Here is a 21,470-nt window from a genome sequence, read left to right as displayed (position 1 = left end):
CTTTTCTTAATTCCTGATATTATTCAAAACTATGAAACCACCTAAAACCTTCTAAGAGCAATATTATTCACATTTGAGGCTTTTTCACAGTACTGTACTCAATTCTCTGCCAAAAAAAGTGATTTTCATAATTCCTTCTTGCTAATGTAGCAGCTTTGTGTGATCTCCTTAGACATAGTGACAGCTACATGTCTTTAGGAGACTTTTCAGAAAGTTTGTAATTAAGATAAGTTTTGTTAATATCCTTATGCCATACTCCTACCTTCACATTGGTCTTTTGCTGCAGACAGATGATACCCTTTTCCACAGGTACACTTGAATGAACCCTCTGTGTTTTGGCACTGCCCATGTGTGCAGAGGTTACCACGCTGACATTCATCAATATCTGTAAATAAAAAGACAGGTAAATGTTTTAAACCAGACTCCTTGGCTAAACAGTTAACCATTTCATTAGGCAGCTAGACAGACTACAAAGTGTCTTCCAGATCAACCTCAGAGCTTAGAACCTATGCCATTGTCCAGAGTGTCACACTCAGATGAAAAAAGAAATCTCAGAAGGATCCCAGTTTCTCTGCCAACCTTTCTACCTTTGGAAAGACATAAATCTGACACTTTCTTGTCTAGCTCAATCTTCATGTTCCAGTATATACCATTGTACAGTACACTGAAGAATAGAAATACTTATTTCCAGTTATAGTACTTAACAATCACTTCACACAGTGGGTGGCATACAGTAGGTATTTAATAAATGTATACTGACTAACCAAAATATAAAGCTTCACTTAATATTGCAAAAATTAAAGGTAAGGTTAATAAAATTAAGTCAAGTTAAGAATCTGTATGATCACACTCACAGAAACTCTTGGGAGAGAAAGAAGATAGGTCAGAAATGTTCAACAGGACATGTTAAGTTCTTAAGACAGGAGACAGCCTTGAACACGAAAGTATAAATGACAAGCAGTCCTAGACCTCAGGAACTGCATGAAAGGCAGAGTTTCAAGAGCACAAAGAAGCCAAAAAAACATCTAGGAATAAAACCAGGGGTGAATAAAATCAGGTAGTGAAAGAAAAACTTGAGTACCAGAAACATAAATATTGATAGAGCTATGAAAGTGAACAGAAGTTTCTGTTTTATTATGAACATAAAGATACAGTATAGAAGAATGTGAGTTACATAGAAGGAAAATAAAATCACTTTTAAAAGGGAAAATAAGGAGAAAATGTGACTGGTATGAGGAAGGCTGCAAGAAATTCAAAGGAAAAAAGAGAAATGATTTGATGGGGGGCTCAAACAAAGAAATACTGAGAAACTTTTATTTAAGTATTCTGTAGAATGTCACATATAGTTAAGGCTGTAAATACAACTAGTAGTGGTTGACACATAATCTTTTAAGGGTTTCAGGATACTTTATATAGAGCATCTATTTGATCCTCACATAGGTGATTTGATTCTGAGGTAGGTGGCTTTTTATTATACCTATTTTATAAGTGAAAAAATTGAGCCTTGTTGATGTAGGATCACAGTGTTAGCAAAATACTTGCAGTAATATTAAATCAATGTCCTTCTAAACTCAGTCAAACATCTTACCTACTATGCCACACTGGCCCTAAGGGTCCAAAACAAAGGACTGTCCTAACCATCAATTTGGATATTTTTGGCAAAATAATGAGCTTTTTAATATGTCACAATGTTTTAATAAATATAAACTATGATGTTATTAATTAGTCATGCTCAGCCTGCCTCAGAAGTTTATTAAGATCAAATGAGATAACAAGTAAGAAAGCACACTGAAAACTTTAAAACAAGAAAAGTATTGTTCACAAAAGTGACACAAGGTAGCCTGCATTCCATGGGTTACTCAGCTGTATTATGTGAGCTTTTGCCCTACCTTATTGGAAGACCAAGACTACCCAAACAACTTTCTAATCATCTCAATGTCATTTCTTCTGCTCTTGGCCATCCTCATCTTCTTCCAACCAGAGCCTTGGACTTTGCTCCTGGCATTCCCAAGCTCTGATATGTAAACTTTTGGCCTTTTCCTACATAGCCGAGCTCTCCACTTCAATTTCCAACCACCATTTTCTTGCACTCCTTTAAATGTTGTCTTACTCCATTAGAAACTAGGCTTCTTGAGGGAATGGACTTGCTTACTTATATTTGCTTCCCCAGTGATAAACTCAGTACCTAGCACATAATTATCACTTAATAAATCCTTTCTCTTTGTTCACACACACAGACACACACAAAGACACACAGATACATATACACACACACAAAGAGTTTCCTAGAGGGGTGGGAGTGGAATCTTGATTTCAAAGGACTGAAGAATAAAGGATAGTGTAATGGTAATGGCAATATGAAGATCTTCCCAGCCCCTTAATAGAATCTAAGGGAATATGAAGATCTTCACTGCCTCTTAATAGGCTGAATGTAATCACATGGAACCTGTATTGGGAGGAGTTTGCTGAAAGGTGGAGCAGAGCTGAGAGGAAACTGGGAGTCAGAGCAATTAGCATGGTGGGAGACAGAGGATGCAAGCATGGAGACAGCTAGGCTTGTGAGTGTTTGTGGGAAGATTTTGGGATGGTGTTGCTCCCTGTGGGGATAATATGTATTAACTTTGTTGCTGTGATGGAATCAGTTTTCTAGTGTTGGGATTTGGTTTTCTGGTATCTGAATAAATGTTTTGCTTCTGTCTTCTATGTGGAGAGTTTGTTATATTTTGAGATTCAGAACTATGCTATCATATTCATAGTCACTGTTGGTGCTGTGAATATTGTCTTGGAGATACAGGTAGTGACAAAGTGAATATGAGTACATTAGGAATAAGTAGTAAGGGATAGCTTTAAGAAGAAATAAAGGCATACAGGAAAAAAGCACCTGATTTTTCCCTCTACCTCTTATGAGAAAATTGACATCATCAAGAGAAGTAACTCTTTCATACCACTGGAGTTTAATTCAGAATATTACTATTATACTGAAAGAGTTAATTTACCACACAAAGCACTGAACATACTAAAACTCACTGAGGCACTAAGGAAATTCAGCTCATCACCCTTCTTTCTCAGATAAAAATTATTCATTTTTTTCCTCTTCCTAAGAACAAACTTCAGTAGCATTTATTAAAAAAAAAAACTGAAGTAGTTCAAGGCTACCAATGAAAACGTATTTGTTTTCTCTCTTAGGCAAACTAAAATAGATGCTTCCTATGTTTAATGAATAAAAGTTTCCACTTTTTTTTCACTTTTTGGAGGGGGGAAGGCAGGGCAAATGGGGTTAAATGACTTGCCCAAGGTCACACAGCTAGTAAATGTTAAGTGTTTGAGGCTGGATTTGAACTCAGGTCCTCCTGAATCCAGGATCAGTGCTCTATTTACTGTGCCACCTAGCCACCCCTCAAGTTTCTACTTTGAAAGAAATGTGTTGGGTAGGCACAATAATGAATAATTCTATTCAGTCATAGACTCTCAGAGCTAGAAGACACCACAAACGACATCTATTATGATTCCTATCTCTACAAGATCCCTGATAAGTAGTCATCTAGGTTTGAATGAATGAATGTATGAAAAAGGCATCTACTAAGCACTTAAATTTCCTTGGCAATATGGTAAGTATATGCCTTGATTTGAAGATGTTCAAGGGAAGAGGAATTCATTAAACACAAAAGCAGCCCATTTCTGGACAGCTTGAATTATTAGGAAGCTTTTTCTCAGGATAAGTTGAAATTTAACCCTCTCTCCATTACAACAAATAAAATAAGCCAAATTCTGCATTCATGTGACACTACATTAAATACTTAGAAAGAAAGCTCACGTTCCCCCTAAGTTTTTTCTTTTTCAGGTTAATCATTTAAAGTTTCTTGGAGTGATACTCTAGTTTATCAATGTTCTTCCAAAGACTGGACAACCAAAAATAAATGTAGTATTCCAGATGTACAAAGCACAATATGACTATCACCTCCCCTATTCTGGACACTGTGTCTCTCTTAAAGCAATCTAAAGGCTTATAATACAATATAATGCTTATGATGCAAAGCTCTGTAATTCTGGAGTTGTGTACAGCATCCATCAACATTCTTTGTGAACCATCTCTCACTTTGTAAGTCATCAACAAGAGTTGCTCTGGTCCCAAAATTAATGAAAGAATCACAGAATTTTAGAGATGTATGGATAGGACTTTAATGGCTAGCCAAAAAGGAAATGTCCTTATAATATACTTTATAATTGGTTATCTAATCCCCAGAAAAAGACTATCAATGAAGGGTGACTTCTCAATGCAGCAGTCTCTTCCACTTTGAGATCACTTGTAAGTTTTGCTTTTTCTTTCTTACATCATGCTTATGTTTTCTTCAGGCATAGATTGAACTAGAAAACTACTAAGAATGCTTCTAATATTCAAATTCTGTGATTGTGAGAAGGGCTTTGGCAGAATGTTTTATCTCATGAAAATTTTTGGTTGCCATAACAGACTGCTGATTTAGATTCAGAATTATCAATGAAATTTTTTGGAGGGGAGGGGCAATTGGGGTTAAGTGACTTGCCCAAGGTCACACAGCTAATTTATGTGTGTGTGTGTGTGTGTGTGTGTGTGTTAAGTGTCTGAGGCCAAATTTGAACTCAGGTCTTCCTGACTCTGAAGCCAGTGCTCTATTCACTGTGCCACCTAGCTGTCCCACCAATGAAATTTTTAAAGAAACATTTTCATCAATGTAGTTACCTTTGCATTGCTTTCTATCAGGTGTTGGGTTATAACCTCTATGGCATGTACACATATAAGAGCCTTCAAGGTTGGAACAGCTGCCATTCTTGCATACTTTTGGATCCAAACACTCATCAACATCTTGAAGAAATAAAATAGGAAAGAAATTTTTTAGATAGAGAAAAAACATCAATAAGGAAATTCCCGGGATCACTCAAAGCTTCAGAAAATTCAACAATTGCTTCAAAATAATATTTCACATCAGATAAATAGTTTTAGTAGGAATGGACAGTGTAATATAAGAAGATAAACTATTTTCTGAAGTTTACCTGTAACAGAATCTTATCAAACAATTCAATTTTATAATATGAAATTACTTCTTTCTGGATAAGTTTTAAGAGAACCAAGCAAATTCTGTGAATAAGCAATTAACCATCAAAGGAAAAGTGACAGCTAGAAAGAACCACTTTTAATTTCAATTCAACATTTAAATGCTTACTATATGCAAAGCTCTATGCTAGACGCTGGGGATATAATAACAAAGAAAAAAATTGCTGCCTTCAAGGAGTTTTAATCTGTAAATTTTGGAGAACTCTTTCAGGATGTAATTGGGGAACTAATGAGGCAGACGGAATTGAAGGATGGACAGAAATAAGAGGTGAGTCCTTTGTGGCAAAAAGAAAAATACAAGAGAGAGAAATTAAGGACTGAAAAAAAGGTAAATCAGGGCATTGAAAAAGATTCTTTCTAAAAGCTAAAGGAGATTCAGAAGGATTTTATAAAAATGAAATATTCTAACATGACTATGAATCAATATGTACTGAAGTAAAAAGTTTAAGCTGATCCACAAGTTAAGTTTACTCATGATACAGGTTAGACAGACATCTTGAACTAGAAGTAAAGCCAGAGAATTTAGTTTCCTGTGAGAAGAGGTAAGAAACAAAATAATAGAGAATATATATAATAGCTAAATAGATTAAAATGTTATATTTATCACTTGTTTTAAAGGGGAATTTTATATTCTTTTAAGTTAAAGTTTTATTTAACTAATTTTAGTAATTTTTAATCAAATGTTTTCATTTTTCTTTTAAAAAGGAAATTGGAGTTTCATGTTCAATTTCAGTTTTTAGCTACACACTCCCCACATGGACTCACATCATTATCTTCCTTGATAACAGCACATGTCTTCTACAAGAATGAGTATACAAGAGGAAAAATTCAAACCAGAGTGCAGAAATAGCAAGTCTAGAGTCAGAGTAAAAGCTTAATGAAAAAATTTTTTTCATGAATCATATTTACAACTTATACTTTTTCAAAGCAAGAATATACAAATGGTCTTCTATAGGCAAAAGCAAAGGGCATCTGTAATTTTGGTAGGATGAAACAAAAGGAATTGTGTGGACATTACAAGTCCTACTTTGTCAAGACGCCATTTCATGACCTGGGTTAACTGGCTTGGCATCAGTGCAACAAAAACAGCACTTTCTAACAGCCACTTGCTTGCCTGATGTGCATCTCTATCTTTTAATATTTGGAATCCATTTTGCTGCAAGCAAAAACTAGAGGAAGGAGCCAATAGTCAGAGCCAAACTAAATAATGAAACAGGACTGGCCTAGACACCATGCATAGAAATTCCAGACAGAGTAGGGAAAATATCATGTCTAGTACCTGGTTTGGTTTCAAAAATGTTAACAAGTTCAGAAATGTATGAACGGTCCCCTTTAATTATGCAGTCACTGGGGACTTATTTGTTTACAGGGGAGTTGCACTTAACAGCAAAACAATTCCTAAGACCATATTTCTTTCTTAATTCAAATAAATTAATAAAATTGTTTTCAGGCCAGAGTTTCTAGAAGCACACATAAAACATAAGATTTTCTAAAGTAATTAATAAAGAGGCAAAATTCCCTGAAATTTATAGTGGCTTAAAAAGATGGTTTCCCATGCTCATCAGAGGCAGCATAGTGTAGTCGCCAAGACAGGGAAGACCTGGGTTCAAGTCTTCCCTACAATATAAATCAGTCACATGACCCTGAAATAAAGGACTTAACCTCTATGTCAGAGGCATCAACTCAGCATACAGAGCACACCCAGTGTAGTTGAAATCAAATTAAAGTGTAATTGGGAAATATTTAGCAAAGTAAAAATACAATAAACCATAGATAAAAATATTTTAAAACTAGATCAAACAGGCATCCACAGGGATCCTTATGTGATGACACCACTACTCTAGTCAATTCTAAAAGATGGAGAGAAGGTAACTGATAACTTATATTATTGATAGGAGTTTCCTTGATTGGAAGTTCCCTGTACCAATAAAATGAAAGGCCCAATCTCTACCCCTTTTCAGATAAATGTACCAGAATCTTGCCCAACTACTAAGATTTTTTTTAATCTAAATGGCTAAATAGGTTTAATAGTGCTGAAGTGTGTCTTTAGGGACTAACTACATATTCTAACATTGCTAAAGAATCTGCAAAAGAAAGTCACCTTAGATGCTAATCATTAAACATTGATCTGATACAAGTATAGTAATATCAATGCAATATCTGTATCTGTTTTGGTGCATACCCATTTGGAGTCTCAAGAAAAAACATTCAAGGCAGATATTTTTAGAGGGTGAATAATTACCAATGATTTTAATCACCTTCATCCTCCTCCTGTTTTTCTGCCTAGAATGGAGTCTTAAATCAGAGGTGGGGTAAAATGTCAGTGTATTTGGCACTTATACCTCATTTCTGATCACTTATCCTGACAACTGTACTAAAAATACCAAAATGAATAAGTAAAGGGTCTCATTATATTTACTCTTTTTTTACTGTAATGTTTTGGGGTTTTTTGCAATTACATGTAAAAGCAATTTTTGACATTATATTTTTAAAATTTTGAATTCCAAATTCTCTCCCTCCCATCCTTCCTCCCCTACCTGAGATAGCATATAATTTGATACAGGCTATATATCTTGCAGTCATACAAAAATATTTACATATTAGTCATGTTGTGAAAGAAAACAGTCCAAAAAAATAAAACCACATAAAAATAAAACAAAAATTAGTATGCTTCAATCTGCATTCAGACTCCATCAGTTCTCTCTCTAGATGTGGAGAGCATTTTTCATCATAAGACCTTTGTAACTGTCTTGGATCTTTGTATGGCTGAGAATATCTAAGTCATTCATAGTTGATCATCATGCAATATTGTTATTTTTATGTAGAATGTACTCTTGGTTCTACTCAATTTACTTTGTACCAGTCCATGGAAATCTTTTTTTTATGAATGCATATTGCTTATCATTTCTTATTGGACAGTAAGTATTCCATCACAATCAAATACCACAACTTGTTCAACCTTACCCCAAATGATGGGAATTCCCTCAATTTCCAATTCCTTGCCACCATAAAAAGAATGGCTATAAATATTTTTGCCCATATATGTGTGCTTTTCCACTAAAAAAAAAATCCCTTTTGTATACAAACCTAGTAGTTAGTGGTATTACTGGGTCAAAGAGTATGCAGAGTTTTATAGTTCTTTGGGCATAGTTCCACACTGTTCTCCAGAATGGTTGGAGCAGTTCACAACTCCAACAATGTAATAGCGTCCCATTTTCCCACATCACCTCCAATATTTGTCATTTTTCTTTTCTGTCATATTAACCAATCTGCTAGATGAGTAAGGCACAGTTGTTTTGATTCACATTTCTCTAATCAATAGTGATTCAGAGTCTTTTTTCATCAGATTATAGATAGCTTTGACTTCATCTAAAAACTTCCTGTTCAAATTCTTTGACCATTTATCTAGGGAATTGACTTGTATTCTTATAAATTTGACTCAATTCCTTATATATTTTGGAAATGAGGATCACATGAGAGAAACTTGTTATAAATGCACTCCCCTCCCCAGTTTTATGCTTTCTTTCTAATCTTGGCTGCATTGTTTTAGTTTGGGCAAAACCTTTTTAATTTAATGTAATCAAAATTGTCCATTTTACTTCCTGTAAGGAAATCTTTCTCTTTTTTGGCCATAAATACTTCCCTTATCCATAGGTCTAACAGGTAAACTATTCCATGTTCCCCTAAGATGCTTATGGTATCACCCTTTATGTATAAATTATGTAACCATTTTGACCTTATTTTAGTAAATGGTATGAGTTATCTATGCCTAGTTTCTGCTAAACTTGTCAAATAGTAACTATTTGTCTCAAAAGTTGGGATCTGGGTTTGCTAGGTGGCACAGTGGATAGAGCACCAGCCCTGGAGTCAGGAGGACGTGAGTTCAAATCCAGCCTCAGACACTTAACACACACACACACACACACACAAAAAAAAAAACTTGGGCAAGTCACTTAACCCCAATTGCCCTCCAAAAAGCAAAACAAAACAAAAAAAGTTGGGATCTTTGCATGTAGCAAATACTATACTACTATTTTCACTACTTACCATGTATTGTGTATCTAATTTTTTCCACCCATCCACCCTCTATCTCTTAGCCAACACCAGAATGTTTTGATGATTATCACTTTATTATACAGCGTGGGATCTAATATGACTATGTCACCTTCCTTCACATTTTCCGTCATTAATTCCATGATATTCTTGACCTTTTGTTTTTTCCTGATGTAAATTTTATTTTTTCTAGGTCTATAAAATAATTTTAGGTAGTTTTATTGAATAAGTAAATTAATTAAGTAGAACTGTCATTTTTATTATATCAGTTAAGCCAACCCATAAGCAATTAATATTTTTCCAATTGTTCAGACATTTTTTAGTGTAAGACTTTTTTAGTGTAAGAAGTATTTTGTAATTGCATTTTTAAAGTTCCTGGGTTCTCTTGGCAGGTAGATTCCCAAGTATTTTATATTTTCCACAGTTATTTTAAATGGGATTTCTCTTGCTGCTGGACTTTGTTGATAATTTATGGAAAGGCTGATGATTTATATGGATTTAATATTACATTCTGCAACTTCACTAAAGTTGTTAATTTTTTCAACTAGGTTTTTAGTTGATTCTTTAGGATTCTTCAAGTAAGAGTGAGTTTTGTTTCTTCATTACCTATTCTAATTCCTTCAATTTCTTTGTATTTTCCTATTTTATTAGCTAAGTATTTCTGGTAAAATATTGAATAATGGTGGTGATAACAGGTATACTTGCTTCACCCCTGATCTTATTGGGAAGGCTTCTACTTAATCCCCTTTACAGACAATACTTGCTGATGACTTTAGATAAATACTATTTATCATTTTAAGAAAGACCAATTTATTCCTGTACTTTTTTTTTAAGCAATTGGGGTTAAGAAACTTGCTCAAAGTTAACACGGCCAGTTATTTCTGGGTGTGGTGGTAAGTATCTGAGCCTGGATTCAATCCCAGGTCATCCCGACTCTGGGGCCCATGCTCTTACTCACTGTGCTACCTGGCCACCCCTATTCCTGTACTTTTTAATGTTTTTTATAGGAGTGTTGTATATTGTCAAAGACTTTTACTGCATCTATTAAAATAATCATATGATTTTTGTTGGTTTTGTTATTGATGTGGTCAATTATGCTGATTATTTCCCTATTACTCAACCAGCCCTGCATTCCTGGCATAAATCCCACCTGGTCTTAATGATCTTTGTGATATGTTACTATAATCTTCTTGTTAGTATTTTTGTTAAAAATCTACATCAATATTAATTATGGAAATTACTTTATAGTTTTCTTTCCCTGTTTTTGCTCTTACTGGTGTAGGTATCAAACCTATATTTGTGTCATGAAAGAAATATGGTAGGACTTCTTTGCCTATTTCTCCAAATGATATATGTAGTACTGAAGTTAATTGTTCTATAAATGTTGAGTAGAATTCATTTGTGCATCCATCTGGTCCTGGATATTTTTTTAGGGATATGGCTTTAGGGATGGCATGTTCAATTTCTTTTTCTAAGATAGTATTATTTGAACCTCCTATTTCTTCTCTTAATGTTGGTGATTTATATTTTTATATATCACCCATTTCACTTATATTGTCAGACTTATTGGCATATAATTGGACAAAATAGTTCCTAATAATTCCTTTAATTTCCTCCTTCATTTGTGCTGAATTCATCCTTTTCATTTTTGATACTAGTAATTTGGTTTTCTTCTTTCTTTTTGTAAAAGTTATCTATTTTATTGTTTTTTCCCATAAAACCAGCTCCTAGTTTTATTTTTTGGTTCAATGGTTTTGTTACTTTCAATTTTATTAATCTCTCCTTTAATTTTCAAATTTTTCAATTTAGATTTAATTGGGGATTTTAAATTTGTTGTCCTTCTAGTTTTTTTTTAGTTGCATGCCCAATTCATTGATCTGGTTTTTTTTTTCAATTTTATTGATGTAAAGGGTTAGCGATATAAATGCCCCCTAAGTACTTCTTGAGCTGCATCCCATAAATTCTAGCACATTATCTCATTATTGTCATTCTCTTTAATGGAATTATTATTTCTCTGATTTGCTCTTGGACCCACTCATTCTTTAAGATTAGATTACTTTCCAACTAATTGTTAATCTATGTTTCCACGGCCCTTTATTGAATGTAGTTTTTAATACAATAAGATTCGAAAAGGATACAGATAGTATTTCTGCCTTGTTGCATTTGGTTTTGAGGTTTTTATGCCCTAATACATGGGCAATTTTTGTGTAGGTGCAACATACCATTGAGGGAAAAAGGAATATTTCATTCTATTTTCACTCATTTTTTCCCCAGAGGTCTATAATCCATAACTTTTCTAAAATTCTATTCACTTCCTTAACTTCTTTCTTGTTTATTTTGTGACTAGATTTATCTAGTTCTGAGAGGGGAAAGTTGAGGACCCTTACTAGTACAGTTTTACTATCTCCTCCTGTAACTCATTTCACTTTTCCTTTAAGAATTTTTTTTTGGGGGGCGGGGTTTGTGTGTGTGGGCAAATAGATAGATAGATTGATTGATTTAGTATTGATATTGTTTCATTGTCTATGGTGCCTTTTAGCAAGATTTAGTTTCCTTGCTTACCTTTCTTAATTAGGTCTATTTTTGCTTTTGCTTTGTCTGAGATCATGAAGGCAACCTCTTTTTCTTTTTTTTACTTCTGCTAAAAAAGATTCTACTCCAGTCCCTTACATTTACTTTGTGTGTGTGTGTGTGTGTGTGTGTGTGTGTGTGCATATGTGTGGATGCTTCAAGTATGTTTCTTTTAAACAACTTTTTGTAGGATTTTGGCTTTTAATGCACTCAGCTATCTGTTTCCATTTTATAGGTAAGTTCATTCCATTCACATTCACAGTTGATTAAAGTGTATGTCTCTCTCTTACCCCTTTCCCCCCAGCCCTCCTCAAAAGTGTTTGCTTCTGACCACTGCCTTCCCAAATCTGCCCTTCCATCTATCAGCTCCCACCCTTATTCTCTTATTTCCCCACCCCTCCTTTTTATGTAGGGTAAGACAGATTTTTTTGTTCCAAATAGAATGTATATTTTATTCCCTCTTTGAGCCAATTCTAATTAAAGTAAGGTCCAAACATTGCCTGCCACCACCATCTCACCTTCTCCTCCCATGTAAAAGCTCTTTTACACTTCTTTTATGTGAGATTATTTATCCTATTAGAACTTTCCTTTCCTTCTCCTATGCCATAACTCCTTCTCACTCCTTAATTTTGCTTTTGGGCTATCATCTCATCATAGTCAACTCATACCTGTGCTCTCTGTTTATGTATACTCCTCCCAACTACCCATATAATGAGAAGATTCTTAGGAGTTACAAGTATCATCTTCCTGTGTAGGAATGTAAACAGTTTAACCTTATTGACTCTCTTATGATTTCTCTTTCCTTTTATCTTCTTAATGTTTCTACTGAGTCTTGTATTTGAAAATTGAATTATCTATTCACCCCTGATCTTTTCATCAAGAATGCTTGAAAGTCTACCATTTCATTAAATATCAAGTTCTTCCCATGAAGGATTACACACAATTTGCTGCGAAGGTGATTTTTTACTGTAATCCTAACTTTTTTGCCCTCTGGAATATCATATTCCAAGCCTTTTTTTTTCTGAAAGGGAAATTTATCAATGAAAAGCAAATAGTATCTTGCTGTGGATTATGGTCGAGTATTTAGCCAAAACAATAAGGAAATAAATTGTGCCTTGAGGACATTTAAAAATTATAGTTAACATTAGCATTAATGAAACATTACCTGAAGACACACTGTTTACCCTTTTCTCTACATGGTAAGATAATCTGAACTTATCAATTCTGTACCATGGAATTTTGACATTTACAAGTGAAATATCAGTGTGAGAAAACAGTTTATAAAACAGAAAACAGACCTTTAAATAAACTAATTCAGTTTATCACAAAGCTTGATGAAGTACCAATGACTAACCTGGAGAAGAGTTGCTTATGAAAAATGTCATATTCAGATAGTACCAAAACCACAGAAATAAATATGAAAAAAGATCTAAGAGTTTGAAAATGAAAAAAAAAATCTCTTTCTAGAGGAGTTCTCAAAATTAAAATGTAAAGGGGACCCAATTTTATGGTAACATACAATAAAGTACTTTCTAGATGCATGTGGCTCAGATGTCTTTAAGCTCCAAGGGATCCTGGGTCTGGTGTTTCTACACCATTAAAGTACCTTCTTCCTTGAAGCTGGGCATCAGTTGGAACTTTATATAAAAAAGCATTTTCCCCCTATTTCCCTAAGTGAAACTGCTAATAATGTGCATATATTTTTCCTTCAAGATATTTCACACAAATCCTGAAAAAGTAATTATAAGAATCTAACAACTTCTAAGTTAAACCTTGCTCATATATGAAAAGTTCTAACACATTTAATCTTCCTGTCTTTAAACAGTGGCCCCAAAACTAAAATCCTATTCTCTTTTAGGATGCTGTTCCCAAGCTAATTCCAATCTAGATGATGAAAAAATGCTTTTGGGAGAAAATAAGAAATTTAATCAAATAATCATTCCCTGTAGGGGGATGTGGGGTGATAGCCACACTATTCTGTTCACTATTAATTCACCCAACAGAGCCACTGGTGAAATATGGCATTGTATTTCTAATACTTCCATAACTTTGAAAAACGTTAAATTAAACTCACCTCCAGGGCAAGTTTTATTACTTGATAACATTCTCAACTTGGATAGCTTATTTTGTGCCCATCTTTGGAATATGCCTCTTCTTTTATCATTTCCTGCCTTAACTGCTAATTTTTCTCCAAGACCAGGTCATTTTCATCTGATTTATGACCTTCCATAAGTTGGCTTCCATTTTCAGATTTGGTTCCTTTCTCACTTTCCACCTGGGTCTCAGAAATTGGTCCCTCCTCTTTAGTACCCTTTACCATCACCCGAGGATTATTTTTTTCTTCTGCACAGTCACTTTCGTTTGATTTGAGATTCTCTTTGTCTGTGTTTCCAAACTCCAGTTTTGCCTTGTTTCCAATTATTACTTGTGCATCCTGGCCAGGATTTGGTTGAGACCCCTCCCTGTTACTCTTGACCACTTCCTGAAGGTTGTGTTTTCGGAACAACATGTAGTCTTTGACAACACTCAGGCAGCAGACAGCCTTAATGATTTCTACCACAATGCTATACTGGGGATTACTAAAACTGACCTTATTTTCAGGATTGAGGCAGCCCACTATGCCTGCTAGTTCTTAAATAACTTCTTCTTGGCTCATGTGACTATTATTTCATGCTTTGTAAATAATCTAGAATGTCCCTTTATTTGGTGCTTTAAACCAAGGTTCCAAAAAGGTTTCAGCATATTTTTTCATATCTTCTAAGAAAGCTTTGCGTATGCCAGATATGGGCAACATAGGTAGAATAATCCGTGTTTTCTTCTTCTTGGTTGTGGACATAACCTTTAGGATATGATGTACAAGTTTTTTAGGTTCTATGCCAAGTGTTCTAATGAAGACCATATTATTTGCTCCACTTTCCAATGACTGGAATTGTCTTAATCTCAGTTTTGTAGAGGCCCGAATCTCGCTGATTTTCTTCTTCAAGGCAACTTCTGCATCATCTTCCTCTTCCTCCTCACTTCCATATGGTTGCTTATCTTTGTCTACAAACTTCTCAGGCCAGCACAGTTGTCCTGTATTCATTGAGGACGCTGTAGGCCTCCTCCACACACTTGTGCTTATTCATGTTGTAGGTAATGAGGATGCCCTGAAGCCAGTGCAAGCTGCCTGAGGCCACTGCCTTCCCTCTTCATTTCACCCCAGCTGCTTGTGGGGGTTGCTCCCTGGCCACAACCATCGCGAACATCGTGAAGAAAGAGGAGGTGTTGGCAAGAAGGACTATGTGGGGGCGGGGGGAGGTGTTGGAGGAAAGCCTATTCCAAGTCTTCTAATCCTTGCATGTAGAAGCTACTAAATCTTTACTGTTTTATCCTGACTGTGGGTCCACAATATCTGAATTATTTCTTTCTGGATGCTTGCAGCATTTTTTCCTTGACCTAGGATCTCTGGAATTTGCTATAATATCCCTGTGAATTTTCATTTTGGGATTTCTTTTAGGAGGTGATCCGTGAATTCTTTCAATTCCTATTTTACCCTCTGGTTCTAGGATATTAGGGAAGTTTTCCTTAAAAATTTCTTGAAAGATGGTGTGTAGGTTATTTTTGTGATAATGGCTTCCAGGTAGTTCAATAATTCTTAAATTCTCTCTCCTGGATCTATTTTCCAGGTCAGTTGATTTTCTAATGAGATATTTCACATTTTCTTCTTTTGATTTTTATTTGATTTTCTGGTTTACCAAGGCAGTCCTGGGGCTGACCTCCCAGGGCATGGCCTATGCTGGACTACACTCCACTCTCACTTGGGGGAGACAGCCTTTTCCTGTCAACTCTTACATTGTCTAGGACTGGAAAATCGTTTCATCCCATCCTTTTGTTGGTTATTCTGCTTCAGAATTCCTTTTGAGGCATTATTTTCTAGTCATCCGGAGGGACATTTGGCAGAGCTCAGGCAAGTCTCTGCCTTTATTCCACCATCTTGGCTCCAGTCTTAATCTCAGTATTTTTAAAATGTATTTTCATTATAACAGAAAAGGAAGGTGGAAAAATTTAATTCTATTAAAAAGATCTCATGAGAACATCCCTTCATTGCTCCCTATTTTGTTTCAACCTACTCTCACAAAACAACACACACACAGTAACCAGGATCATCTCCAATACTGTCACCAACATTTTTTTAAATCTTAAAATGTACTACCATCATGAATTCACATGTTCCAGAAAGCTAATAGTCACTGCATGACAATTATCTTCAAGATTTAATTAAATATATAATCAAGATTCAATATAACATAACAAATACAATCAAGATTTGCAAAAGTTCTATGAGACAGATCTAACATATTTTAAACTAGAAAGAACACGTGGATGTCTGGGTGTATGTGTGTATGTACAACATAATTGAAATAATATAAATTAGTAAACATTGCCAGAACTTACTAGAAGATACTAAAATTCTACCTGGGGGTTATACACACAAATTTCACCATACTTTCAGAGTTCCATAAGAGCTACTACTGACAAGGGTAATCTACCAGGGAATGAATTATGCATACAGAGAAAAAAAGTACATTTCCTTCTTCCTTCCTTGAAAATGAAAAAAATTAGGGGGGAGAGGAAGGAGGGGAAATTGAGCAGTAGTAAAAAATGGGAGTGGAGGTTGGGAAATATGTATAGAAATATTTAAAACTAGGCATAATGGTCAAATGAAATAACACAATTAAGCTTCTTAGTACAGTCCTTTCATTCTAATAGGAATTCATTAAGCTCTTATAGAGTATATAACCAAGGTTTGATTTGATATTTAATAAGAACCTATCCAATTAGCCAACAAGAAGTTCTTAAGTAACATGTAATAGGTAATAAAATAATGTAATGTAATATGTAATAATATGTAAAATGTAATAGGAGTTGAGTATTCAATATAAAGATAGAAACAATCATTACTCTCAAGGACTTCATATTCTAAAGGGAAGATAAGTAGATAAACATGTATATATATATATATATATATATATAATACATAGCAATATAGATGTGTGTGAGTGTGTGTAAATATTTGAGAAAGAGAGAATAAACATAATGAGAATAGATACAAAGTAGTTTGATACAAGGACAAGGAAGTTTGGGAGGAAAGAAGTCACTAGCAATGTCTCTAGATAGGATGATTCAGGCAAGATCCTTGAGCTATATCTTGAAGGTTGAAAAGGATTCTGTGAATTAGAGGGCATGCATGGAAAACTGGAGCTGGCACAGAGGTAAAGAAAAGCATAGTAAAAATAGCAGAAAGAATAAACTGATGGATATTTTCTGCGACTGGATGAGAAAATCAAAGGGACTAAGTATTGATGTTAAGCTAAAAAAAAGGGTTTTGGTAAGAAGAAAGACTATTCACTAACAACGTGGATGATTCAGTAAGAGCAAATAGATCATGCTGCTACTGAGGTAAAAGGTTTCAAAAAGATCCTCTGGTACTTTCCACATTCACTCCTCTACCAAGTTTATTAGCTTCACTTAGAGGCAGCTATCAAGTACAGTGAAAAGATCACTGGACCTGGAGGCAGGGAAGACCTGAGTTCTAATCCAGTTCAGTCACTTACTAGTTGTGTGACCCTGGGCATGTCACTTAACTTTAGATTCAGAGAAGAGATAAAAAAATATATTTCCATCCATTCCTTGCAGAAATGAGGGAGTATGGGGGTAGAATATTACATGATATATCAGGCATGGCTAATATATTGATTAGCTTTTCACATATGCTTATTTCTCACCTTTTACAAATTCTTTATTACAAAGGATGGCTTATGGAGTAAGAGAAGGGAAATAAAGGTGATGGTTTATTTTTTTTTGAGGGGGAAGGCAGGGCAATTGGGGTTAAGAGACTTGTCCAATGTCCACACGACTAGTAAGTGTTAAAATGTCAGAGGCCAGATTTGAACTCAAGTTCTGACTCCAGCCAGGGCTGGTGTTCTATTCACTGCACCACCTAGCTGCCCCAGGTGATGTTTTAAAAAAAAAAACTTTAAATAACAACTTTTTATCTATTTTTATTTTTTGAGCCCATCACCTGTCAAGAAATAGGTGGTACATTTTAAAAACTTTTATGTTTATTTTTAGTTTACAACATTCATTTCCACAAGATTTTGAGTTACAAATTTTCTCTATCTTTCCTCTACACACCACCCCAAAACAGCAATCCCACTGATTAATCCCTCCCCCAATCTGCTCTCTCCTATATCCTCCACCATCCCCCCCCCCCTCCAACTTTCCGGTAGGGCAAGATGTATCTCCATACCCCAGTGCCTGTACATCTTACTTTCCAGTTGCACATAAATAATAATAATAATAATAATAATAATTAAAAAAACATTTGATTTGAAAACTTTGAATTCCAGATTTTTTCCCTTCTTCCCTTTTCACACACCCTTACTGAGAAAATAAGCAATTCATTATAGGTTGTACATGTGTAGTTATGCAAAGCATTTCCACAGTGGATATATTGTGAAAGACTATATTTCTCTCCATCCTATCCCACCCTCCACTTGTTCTATTTTTTACTTTGACCCTGTCCCTATTCAAAAGTGTGTGCTCCCCCCCAACCTGCCCTCCGTTCTATCATCCCCCCTCTTATCCTATTCCCCCCTACTTTCCTGTAGGGTAAGATAACCAATTTAGTGTGCATATTATTCCCTCCTTAAGCCAAATTCAATGAGAGTAAGGTTAACCCATTCCCATTTGCTTTCCTGTTATTCCCCTCCATTGTAACAGCTTTGCCTTGCCTCTTTTATATGAGATAATTTGCCCTATTCTGTGTCTCCCTATCTCCTCTCATTATATTCCTCTCTGGGAAAAAAGTATTTTTTTCATCAAGAATGCTTGAAAGTCCTCTATTTCATTGAATGATCATATTTTCCCCTGAAACATGATATTCAGTTTTGCTGGGTAGGTGATTCTTGGCTTTAATCCTAGCTACTTTGACCTCTGGAATATCATATTCCAAGCCCTGCAATCCCTTAATGTATAAGCTTCTAGATCTTGTGTTATCCTGATTGTTTCCACATTAGTCGAATTGTTTCTTCTTGGCTGCTTGTAATATTTTCTCCTTGATCTGGGAACTCTGGAACCTGGCTACAATATTCCTAGGAGTTCTTTTTTTGGGGGGGGGGTCTTTTTCATGAGGTGATTGGTGAATTTCAATTTCTATTCTGACTTCTGGTTCTAAAATATCAGGGCAATTTTCCTTGAGGATTTCTTGGAGGATGATTTCTAGGTTCTTTCTTTGATCATGGCTTTCAGGTAGTCCAATAATTTTTAAATTATCTCTCCTGGATCTATTTTCCAGGTCAGTGGTTTTTCCAGTGAGATATTTCACATTGCCTTCTATCCTTTCATTTGTTTGGATCTGTTTAACAGCATCTTGATTCCTCATAAAGTCATTAGCTTCCATTTGCTCCAATCTAATTCTGAAGGAGTTATTTTCTTTAGTGAACTTTTGAAATTCTTTTTCCATCTGGCAAATTCAGCTTTTTAAAAAAGTCATTCTTCTCCTCATTGGCTTTTTGGGCCTCTTTTACCATTTGAGTTAGTCTATTTTTTAAGGTATTATTTTCTTCAGTCAGGTTGTTGACTCACTTTTCATGATTTTCTTGCATCATTCTCATTTCTCTTCCCAATTTTTCCTCCACTTCTCTTACTTGATTTTCAAAATCCTTCTTGAGCTTCTCCATGGTCTGTAATCAATTCATATTTCTCTTGGAAGCTTTTGGTGCAGGATTTCTGACTTTGTTGTCTTCCTCTATTCCATGCTTTGATTCTTTTTGTCCCCAAAAAAGGAATCTAAAGTTGGATTGCTGTGCTTGCTTTGCTTCCTTTGCTTGCTCATGTTGCCACTCAATTACTTAACTTTTGAGCTCTTTGCCACAGTAGAACTCTGCTTCCGGAGAGGAAAGCTTTGTCCCAAATCACTGGGGTTTTTGCAGCTGCTGGAGCTATTAGTTGGGTACCCTCTCTACAACCCCAAATACTCTGGCTCACTGGTTACACACCCCAGGAACTCCACCTAAGACAGCAATTCAGATCCAAGCAGGTTAAAGCAAGAGTGATTCCCCTCAGACCGGTTGCTTGGTCCCCCTATGATCTGCAGGCCAGGAGCTCTGAAGCAGCCATGGGGAGGCAGCTGCACAACCACAGTGCCTCTGCTGCTTCTTGCCTTCTAGCCCTAGGGGCAGTGGCCAGACCTCACTCTTAGTATCCCTGTTCCCACAAAGTCCACACTGACCTTTTACTTTGTCTTTGTCATTTATGGGTTGATAATTCTGGAAACCACCACAGCTGCTGGTGATCCACTCTGCCAAAGTCCATTCCAGACGCTGCTGGATTGGGGCTGCCCTGAGGCTAAAACCTCAGGCTCACATGGGGCTGGGCTTGGCTCCCAGCCTGCTGTGATGGACCCTTCCTGTCAGCCTGCCAGGCTTCCTTCAGTGGGAGATTTGTTTCTCTCTGTCACTTCGTGGGTTCTGTAGCTCTAAAGTTTGTTTAGAGTCATATTTTATAGATATTTGAGGTGGTTATGGGGGGAGCTTATGGAGTTTTCCTGCTTCTATGCCACCATCTTAGCCAAGAACAACTTTTAAAAGGAAAAAAAATACCTTGGATTGTTTAAGCATTGGTATGTCTAATGGCTGAAGGATGTACTCTGTGAATTTAGTTACATAAATTCTTCAGATATCAGATTTAGAGTCCATCACTGCACCCTTTGCAGGAGGCTTTCCAATTTGGGAGGTCCTGGCAAAGCTTAATCGGCACAGGTATAGTCTTCGAAAACCCAGGGTTTTGAATAAGGCTTTTCATGGAGGGTCAGTCCATGATCCTGGCTATTCCCCATGCAGAACACTGTCTCCAACTTCTGTGCAGAGGCACAAGCTATTCTCCACACCTGCACTCTCTTACTTACTTCTGCCTTTTAGAAGCTTAAATTTCCTTCAAAGGAATGCCAACTCTATGAGAACTTTCTGATCTTTCCAAATGCTAGTGTCTACCTCCTTCCCCCAACTACACACACCTATACCCACATATTTTGTATATTCTCCTAAGTAAAATGTCAGCTCTTTCTGAATAGATATTTCTTAAAGGCTGGGACTGTTTCAATTTTGTTATTGTATTCATAATACTTTGGACAGTGCCTGGTGCATAGCAAGAGCATAACAAATTGATCCATTTATTCATAATAAAATATGTCTGACAGAATTAGAATGGATCTTTTAAACATTCTAGCTCTTAAAAACTTCTGTGTATAACAATTTTGTAACATGTAACAGTTCTAATTATGTTCTTTGAGAACTTTTCTGTACTTTCATAATAGCTAATGTGATGAAATAATCAATTTAGAATACCTTCAGAAACAAGCTCCTGGAGTTAAATACTCAGTGCCCCCCAAATAGCTTAATTGATGGTAAATTTAAGAAGAGAAGATCTTCTGAAGGAAAAAAAATCAAAAACAAAAACATCAGGTGACTAGATTTTCTGAACACACACATACGTATACTCACATATATGTATATGTGTGTATATACACATACATATATGTATATATGAGTATGTGTGTGTATATATATAGATATATATAATAACTTTACATGAATACTGATCATGAAAAATGGCATAGAAAATTTTTGGTTCTCCTATTTTCTGAAAACAAAGATAGGTTTTTTTTGCCTTCACTTTTAACAAGATTTCTAATCACCTATCTTACGTATTGGTAAAG

At 35.5% G+C, this 21,470-nt stretch overlaps 1 protein-coding gene and 1 pseudogene across 10 annotated transcripts in view; both read right to left on the bottom strand.

The window, feature by feature from the left end:
• Positions 1 to 21,470, bottom strand: part of LTBP1 (latent transforming growth factor beta binding protein 1) — a 484,412-nt gene that overhangs the window by 99,210 nt on the left and 363,732 nt on the right. For all 10 annotated transcript variants that reach the window (XM_069072171.1, XM_069072175.1, XM_069072174.1 and 7 more), the window contains 2 exons: positions 4,718 to 4,840; positions 263 to 385 (listed from right to left, as the gene is read on the bottom strand). In XM_069072171.1, the coding sequence (XP_068928272.1) occupies positions 263 to 385; positions 4,718 to 4,840 (246 nt within the window). The remainder of the gene's footprint in view (positions 1 to 262; positions 386 to 4,717; positions 4,841 to 21,470) is intronic.
• LOC138149186 (THUMP domain-containing protein 1 pseudogene) lies at positions 9,385 to 14,949 on the bottom strand (annotated as a pseudogene).

This window comes from Petaurus breviceps, unplaced genomic scaffold (genome assembly GCF_028583685.1).
Source record: "Petaurus breviceps papuanus isolate PSGF00001 unplaced genomic scaffold, PetGlider_PUasm1.0 90845, whole genome shotgun sequence".
NCBI classification, from domain to species: Eukaryota; Metazoa; Chordata; class Mammalia; order Diprotodontia; family Petauridae; genus Petaurus; species Petaurus breviceps.
The sequence above is the reverse complement of the archived record's forward strand: the minus strand, read 5'-3'. Positions and strand labels throughout refer to the sequence as shown.